The sequence below is a fragment of the Rhineura floridana genome, chromosome 18, assembly GCF_030035675.1.
Source record: "Rhineura floridana isolate rRhiFlo1 chromosome 18, rRhiFlo1.hap2, whole genome shotgun sequence".
In the NCBI taxonomy this organism is placed as follows: domain Eukaryota; kingdom Metazoa; phylum Chordata; class Lepidosauria; order Squamata; family Rhineuridae; genus Rhineura; species Rhineura floridana.
Genome location: NC_084497.1, coordinates 1403991 through 1412894, shown reverse-complemented (window position 1 = coordinate 1412894; position 8904 = coordinate 1403991). Strand labels below are relative to the sequence as shown.

Genomic DNA, 8904 nt, shown 5'->3' with positions numbered 1-8904 from the left:
CACAAGGTGATTTCCAGGGATCCCCAGAGGGCGACTAAGACAAAAGTCCCAGAAACAGAATGTCAATGACTACTGTCCTTTCTCTGCAAAAGTGGAAGAGCAAAGTACAAGGTGCGATGGATATCACGCGCCAACCAAACTACAGCTTCAAATGTTGAGAACCCAGCCTTAACAAAAGCTGAGTTGCAAAACTGGGCTAAGTGGAATATTAGCTGGAATAATTAATACAATTTTAATGTCAATTCAATAAATAACACAACTGAACTTGAGTTAAAAGAACCAAAATATACAATTAAAATATCGTCAATGCAAACATACTGTATATAGAGATGGAAAGCTTGCATAACAAACACAATAATCTTGTTTTTTATGCTTTCCGTCTTTATATATGTTGACGACATTTTAACTGTATATTTTGGATTGTTCTGAATTATGTTCCATTTATTAAATCTACATTAAAATTATAATCATTCCAATAACTCAAGCTAATATACCACTTTGCCCAATTTTGTAATTCAGGTGTCAAGTGACTTTGTAACCATCTTGTCTTCTCCTTAACAAATTATGGAGTTTATGAGCAACCTCTGCTTGCTACCCTTCAACATCACACATTCTCTTTGAGTCAACATCAATGCGTTCTCTTTTGGATTGAGCCTATATCCCACTCAACCACTTTACCTGATTCATTTAGTCATCATTGTGGTTCAGGTTCCTTGGCTTCCGGTTCTTCTGGTTCCTTGTCCTGTTCCGGAGCTTCCAGCTGGCCTGAACTTTGTGGCTGAACTGGAGTTCCTGGTTCAGCCAATTCTTCCAACTGTTCCGAGGATTCCGGTTGACCAGGAGCTTCCGGCTGATCCAAAGTTTCCAGTTGACCAGTAGATTCCAGCTGATCCAAGGCTTCCTGTGGACCTGAGGTCTCATTCAACAGGAGCTCCATGGAGGGTACCTGTTCATCCTGCTGGTCGAGTGGCTGGATAGCTTCTGGTCGACTGGGCAACACCCCATGCTCAAAAGAGTCCAGCCTCATTTCCACCACGTCTCGAATTAAGCCTGCAAAGTTCATTACATCATGTTAAAGTTTATCTACAATTCAACTTTCAAAACAGTTTCATACAAATCAAAGTCACAGGAAGAGGGTTGGTCTCAAAAACACATCTCTTAGGTGTCAAAGGCCAGGTGCGTCTTCAACATATGGACAAAAATTGTATAGCGAAGGTGCCCGACGCACCTCTGTGAGGAGGAAATTCCACAACTTCTTTGCCACCCAGGATGCCCTCCTCCAGGCCACCCCTATCCTGAGCTTTGCAGGGGGAGGTACCAAGTTCTGCTGATCTCAACACTCAAGAGAGTCTGTAGGGAAGGAGATGGCCTTTCAGATATCTGGGGCCTAAGTCATTTCAGGCTTAAAATTAATAATGTGAGGACCTTGATTTGGGCCCAGAGATGAACTGGAAACCAATGCATCTGTTTTAAGAAGGCCACGATTTCCCTTCTGACCTGCGTTCATCACAATCAGCACTGCTTTATTGTTTATTTATTAAATTTATATCCCACCCTTCCTCCCAGTAGCAGCTCAGGGCGGCACTGTTTCCATTTGGTTCCCACCAAACACTGCCTTGTTCATCTCACTGCCTGCTCTTTAACCAGCTCACTTAATTTACATAACTAGTTGCAGAACTGATATAGCTTTCGTTTGATTCAGTGCAAAGGAAATGTCAAAATGACATGGGAAAAATCATTAATGATGTATCATAGAATCATAGAATAGTAGAGTTGGAAGGGGCCTATAAGGCCATCAAGTCCAACCCCTTGCTCAATGCAGGAATCCAAATCAAAGCATTCCTGACAGATGGCTATCCAGCTGCCTCTCTAGGGAATTGGTTCCATTGTCGTATGGCTCTAACAGTTAGGAAGTTTTTCCTGATGTATCGTTTGCAGACTTAAAAAAAAAACTAAAATGAACAAATGATTACCAATCGTATTCTCTTAATTCAGGGATCCCCAAACTTGGACCACTTGAAAACTGCTGAGGGTCTTGGTGGACCACTTAACGATTTTGTAGCCATTGTGACGCGCTGCGCTAGGTGACTTTTACTTGTATTTTGCAGACATGCCATGGACCCCCTGAATGAAGCTCATGGACCACTGGTGGCCCACGGACTATAGTTTGGGAACCCCTGGCTTGACTCATTTCCATTCCTGACCCCGGATGAACATGCAGCAATTCCAGCAACCTTTTCCATTTTTGTTGGAATTGTACAGCATCCCTGCTTGCAACTGTGGAAGCTGGCTTTCTTCTTGTGAGTCAAACTCCAGCCCAGAATTGTCTCCACTAACAGGCAGTGGGTCTCCAGTATCAGGTGCCAGAGATGAACTGGGGGGGGGTTGCTTTTATTTAGAAAATGTATAACCTTGCTTGTCTTTTTTTAAACAACAACAACAACCCAGGAACCATCTTATCTTGAATATACACACACAAAAAGTAACTTACTATCAGCAATTGTTCTGCCAAGAACCTTCTTTTCCATGGTATCTTCTACCATCTCCATCATCCATGGGAAGAATCCTGTCTCAATATCTGTGTAATACAAGAATAGATTTTTTTTAGAAAATATTATTCATGGCTGAATACCTTCCAACATTTTGCGGATATATGGAGGTAGGCTGTCGTTCTCAGGTGCAGGCGGCATTTGAAGCAGGGAGAGTCCACCATTCTGTAGACGGTTCTCCTTTGTGATGCAACCAAGATGACAGGCTGGAGCATTCTCTCTTGACCAGGATTGGGGAATTTGTGGCCCATGAGATGAAGTTGGACTACGACTCCCATCATCCCTGACTAGGGATGGGGGGGGGAATTTGATTCAGTTCACATTTAATGTTAAATCTATCAAATTTGCACTTTCCGAAACAATATGAGAACTGAAATACTGCCAAATTTTAGCAATGCAGTTCTCCAACCAAACAAGGTTTGCAAAAATGCCTATTTTAGGCGGAAGTGTGCATAAGATATATGGAGGCAGGCTGTCATTCTCAGGAGCGTACATTTGTGACAACATACAAAATGCATCCAGTTAGGAGAAATTCTTTGCACAAATGTGTATATTAGTGTGCGTCTGTGTTGGAATTGTTTTTTAAGCTGTTTTTCAGTTGTTTTGCTTTGAAGATGTTTTAGAGAAGTCTTGTTTGTCTAGGCTTGGAGCCAACACCTTGGAGCCACTTGCTTACTAGGAGCTATCCATGGTGCTGAAATATCTCACCTGCCTTCCCTTATGAGCTGCTCCACTGCACCAGACCATAAGAACATAAGAGCCCTGCTGGATCAGGGCAGTGGCCCATCTAGTCCAGCATCCTGTTCTCACAGTGGCCAGCCAGGTGCCCATGATAGGAAGCCCACAAGCTTGGAGGCCCCAGTGACAGCCACACACCTCTTTCCACTGGGTCGTAGAAGAATCCACTGTCCCGGAGGCTTCCAAAGACAGAAGGAATGAGGTCCGAGAGGTATCGCTGAGCAAAAGCCCGAGCCGCAATCTTCTCCGAAGTTTCTTTTTCTTTCTGGAGGACTTGCAGCTGCTGCTTTTTACGACGCTCCTGTAGGAGAAAGAAAAGAAATGACCCGTGAAAAATTTCCTTGTATTATTTACATCCATTCTGCAAGGGTAGCCTAGGGGTGAGAAAATCTGGCTCTCAGTTTCTCATGTCTCCCATCTTCAGTTCAGTTCGTCACATTTTTGTATCTGTTTGCAATTTTTTTTAAAAAAAAAAGCCCTGATGAAAGCTCATCAGCATTTTAATGCAACCTTTGCCTAACATACATGTGTTAGTATGCATTTCCCCTAATATACATGTTTTTGCAAGCCCCGCTCGCGGTGCCACCAACAACAAGGCATCATCTGCCTAAAGCAGCATTTGAGATTATCGATATTGGGGGAGACATTATTTTAGGTCCCAAGTCGTGCAGGGCCTTGTGTGCTAGTATACAAAGACTTGCACTGGGCCCAGTAGTCCACTGGCAGCCAGTGCAGCACTGTCAGGACCATGGTCACATTGGGCTGCCCCGTTTACCAGCCTAGCAGCTGCATTCTGCACTAGCTGCCACCTCCAGACAGTCTTCAAGGGCAGCCCCGCATACAGCACATTACAGTAGTCCAGACAGGAGGTCACCAGAGCATGGACAACTGAATTGCACTCAGTGGTGAAAAGGGAGCCAATGTTGTTCCTTTAGAAATGATTTAACATTGACACGAAATCGAGCACCTGCGGAAAACCTCACTGTGAACACCAGGCTTATGCAGGCAATTAATAAGGTGCTCTTTTTGCAACAGTTGACCTTTGTTTTTATTGTACTTTTAATGTTGTTATTGTATTTTTTATGTTGTTGTAAACTCCTTTAACATTTTCAACGAAATAGAGGTATACAAATACATTCATAAATAAATAAATGTAACAATTGCCTTCTTTTCTAAACTAAACGAAGTACACCCCCCCAATGCTTCAGCCAAATCTTTGTACCTTTTCCTCTCTATGTCGCCTCTCCTGCTCTTCAAGGCGCTGGACCTCAGCAAGTTCCGCACAGCGCAGTTCGTGGTAGGCGTACTGATGTGCCCTCAGGTTAGCCAGCTCCTCTTCCTCCATCACTTCCAGCAGCGCCTGCTCTATGGTTTTGCCGACCAAAACTTCAAGCATTGGCCTCACTTCAATATCAAAATCAAAAAGCTGGGGGTTTGGGGGAGGTGTGTGGGATGGGGGGAGAACAAGAAGCAGAAATTAAGACAGGTTGAAATTTCTAAGAGAATTTCGAGAAATCATTTTTCTTTTTTGAGGCTGTCTATCGTACTGCTTTAAACAGTCCTGGCTTCCTTCAAAGCATCCTGGGAACTGTAGTCTGGGAAGAATCCTGGGAGTTTTTAGGAGACCCCTATTCCCCTCTCAGAGCTACAATTCCCAGAGTTTCCTGGTGTCATGCCTCCCTCAGAGGACACAACAGAGGATGAGGGGGAATGGGAGACTTCAGACCCAGGAGAAGGGATGAGCAAAGAGGCAGCTGAAGACCCTTCGCTCTCAGACACGGAGTAGGACCCTGGTAGAGCCCTCCTGTCAGATTCAGAGAGTGACCAGAAAGCTACTCTGACCCCAGCAGAAAGGAGACACCAATGGGTGTTGGAACAATGGAGGCAGTCAGCCCATGAGCTTAAAAGGCCGTGAGTGGCTTGGGCTCTTGCTGGAAGCAATGTCAGACCTCCATGTTAGATCGCTGCCAGCCCTGCTCGTGATCCCTTGCCTTTGACCCTGCCCTGCCTGATTGGATTTTTAAACCTTTTCTTCTTTGTTTTTTAAAAGATGTTTTTAAAGCTTTTTTCAAAAATGTTTTTAAAGATGTTTTGTTATAATATATTTTGAAGTCTGTTGTTTTTTTTTAAAGTGTTTTTAGTGCTTTTGTTTGCTACCCTAGGCTCCTACTGGGAGGAAGGGCAGGATATAAATCTAATAAATAAATAAAAGTGCTCGCAGCCAGGTGCTCTGACCGGCTGACTCTTGCCAGACCCAAAAATACCTCTCCTTCCCAAATTTGTGTGGCCACGTCTCTGCCAGACTTCGCCGGGATGAACAGGGGAGTCGCCGGCCTGTCCAGGAATGCATCTGTTTGGCACTCCATGTCCACCTCGATGATGCGATTGGCAAGCTCTTCCAGGTACAGTTCTGAAACGGCATTTGGGGGAACAGCCATTTTTGCTGCCTGAGCCAAGGGCTCATAACTCTCCTTCCCAAAAGACATGTTGAAGCAGGCACCATAGCAATGAAAGCAGTGCAGGATTAAAAAAGGGAGCATCGCTCACTTTGAAAGGGGGGCTGCCCATGAGTAAAATACAGGTTTGCTCATGAGTACGAACCAGCTTGCTTTGGTATTCTTGTTGCTGCAATAATCATAATATGAACGCAAAGGGACTTTGGACTTTGAAGGTAAATAATTTAGGGGCTTCCACTTTGGGAAATATTTTGGTTGTTCCCCTGAAGCTTTGCATCATTTTGGAATCGTCATTGTTTACAACTAAAACCCTGGTGGATTTTCATGGGGGCTTGCAACCTGGTGTGGAAATGCTGGGAGCTGACCTGAAGACTGGAAAGATGAGGAACGGAGAATGATCCGCCCATCATCTCTCTCTTGTCCTCAGCATCCGATTAGGTCAAAGTTGTCCTTGGGGCCCTACCTGTTTGCACGTTGACATGCCGCCGGCCCTCCAGAGGTTCTGGCGTTCTCGTCTGGAGCTGCTCTTTGGCCCGCTTCCTGGCCAAGGCTTTTCGGTGGGCTTCCCGCTGTCTTTGGAGCTCAAGGGGATCGGGTTCGCTGCTCTGGGGACAGCAGAAACCAACAGAATGTTCATATTCTGTAATATTATTCTGGATTCTGGAGAGGCACTAGGCTAGCTTCAGCGTAAACTCCTGGGGCATCTGCCTCTGGTACAGATTCCACATGAGAAGTGGACAACTATTTAGAGCCACCCCCCCTCAGGGTTTTGCTGAACTACAACTCCCATCAGCCCTAGCCAGCATGGGTGATGGCCAGGGGTAATGGGAGTTCTCGTTCAGCAACATCTGGAGGCCCAAAATTTCCCCACACCTGATTTAGAGAACTTAGTCTAAGAATAGGAATGCAGATCCAAAGGCCCATTGAGCTGAGCATCGCGGTACCCCTAGTGGCCAGCCAGGGTGAGCAGGGATTAAATCCTGCTCAGTTTGGCTGTGCATGCCCATTCCCTGTGGGGATCTGGCGCATGCAGCCAATGCAGGATTGAACTCTGTCCCGCATGCCCATCGGCTGACATCACTTGCTTAATCCTTTTCTTAAAAGCTGTCAAAGCGTGAGCCCAGCCTCACATCTGGTGGCAGTGAGTTCCACTGGCGAATTGTGAGAACGCCTTTGGCTTGCCTGGAGTGTGAAGGTTTTTCTGTTTTTGTTTTTTTTAGTTTTTAGAAGGGAAACCCACCCAAGGGAGCAAGTGAAGGGCGTAAGTGTTCCCCCGAACCACTCTCCGCTCGTACATGAGGTTTGCATAGCGAATTGACTCCTCTTCCCTGTAGGACAGAAAATTTGAGAAAAACAGGGTTCAGAATTAGTAGTTCAGCTTTAGCCATGACAGAGACCCAGAGAGAGCAAATTCTGAGAAAACAGGTCAACCATCTGGATTGCATCAGAAATGAGGTAGAACAGCAGCTTTCCCCCTCCAAAAAATAATTCCATGGAGCACTTGGAAATTGCTGAGGGTCTCGGTGGACCCCTTAATGGTTTTTGTAGCAATTGTCATGCTCTGTGCTAGGTGCTGTATGATTCTGAATTGTGTTTTGATTGCTTTATTTCTCTCTTAAGTTGTATTTCTTTGTATAACAATTTGCATACCACTTTCCATTGCTTCCTTTATTTCCTAGACTGTATTTTATTGCATTACCGCGTGCATTCCATAGAATTCAGACTGTAATACAATAATATTGATCAGAGATAAGAAATGGAAGAAGCAATCAACATACTATTAAAAATCAATATGAATATTTACTGCAGACGTGCCACAGGCTGCCTGAATGAAGCTTGAGGACTGCTGGTAGTCCACAGGCCACAGTTGAGGGACTTCCGATACAGAAAAACATCGTTTACTAGCTGGGATTTTGGAGCAGAACAGAGAGAGAAGAGGGTGACCTTGCACTCCCATACTCCTGGTGACAGCACGCAACAGCTTCATATATATGCTAAATGAGGGACAAGAGGCCACAAGATTGTCTTGTTTTTCCAAGTGTAAATTCAGTTCTGGGTGTACTGAAACAATTTGCAAAGGTTCTTTTTTTTTAATCCTTGTGAAAATTCTTCAGCATTTTAGTAAGACTTTCTCCTAATAAACACTTTTTTTGCAGTTTTGACTAGTGTAGACATTTTTGCAAGCAATTCCTCTTAATATAATACATTTTGCTTGGAGTGTGGAGACACTGAGCTTCTGTTTATTTCTTCTTTAAGCCAATAAACCTGCAGGGATATTTTCACCCAGGCTCTTTTAAACGTACATTTGAAAACAAGCACTGGCCCTTTGCTGTTTCAATGTGGTTGTAAACAGACCTGCTGCTCCCACTCTTTTACTGTGGTTTTAACCTGAATGGAAACAGTTTCATTCTGTCTCTGCTAGAAGGAAACGTTTTACATTGTCGTTTTGATTTATTTTGTTGTCATCGTAGTTTAAAATATTGTATTTTGGGAAGTTTGAAAAACATTGTAGGACTGTTTTTGCTTTGTAAGCCAACTTGAGAGATGTATTGACGAGCAAGCCAGATATATTTAATAAAATAATATTAATAATTGCTTTGTAAGCCATCTAGAGGATGGTATTAATATTAATATTAATATTATATTAATATAATAATAATAATAATAATAATAATTTCTACCCCACCTTTCCTCCAAGGCGTTCAAGGTGGCATACAAATATGGTTCTCCCCCTCCTCATTTTATCCTCACAACAGCCCTGTGAGGTAGGTTAGGCTGAGAGACAGTGACTGACCCAAAGTCACCCAGTGAGCTTCCCGGCTGAGAGGGGATCTGATGTTAATGATAATAATGTTGTTGCTGCTTATTACACTTCTATTCTACCTTTCCTCTAAGGTGGCATTTTATCACCTCGACAACCCTGCAAGGTAGGCCCAAGGTCACCTTCACGGTCCATTGGAGACCAATCATTGTAATAGCCACAAATGGCACAGTTTGGCCAGCTGCATTCGGTCTTTAGGTACTCACGGCTCGTTGGCTTCCAAGGTGGTCCGGTACCTCCGCCTGGCAGGCACAGCCCGGGGCCGGCTGCAGTAGGAGTAGGTGGCAGAGGGCGCCCCCGCAGCATCATCCCGGGTGAGGACCACCGACGCGGAGGCCAT

General features: G+C 44.4%; 1 protein-coding gene across 1 annotated transcript; it reads right to left on the bottom strand.

The window, feature by feature from the left end:
* Window positions 1-694: 694 nt before the first annotated feature.
* On the bottom strand, window positions 695-8904 carry LOC133372753 (radial spoke head protein 3 homolog). Its single transcript, XM_061601813.1, has 8 exons — window positions 8771-8904; window positions 6984-7071; window positions 6207-6348; window positions 5552-5697; window positions 4510-4713; window positions 3426-3588; window positions 2492-2578; window positions 695-1050 (listed from the first exon to the last, which is right to left on the bottom strand). The coding sequence occupies exons 1-8, from the start codon at window positions 8902-8904 to the stop codon at window positions 695-697; spliced, it is 1320 nt and encodes a 439-aa protein (XP_061457797.1).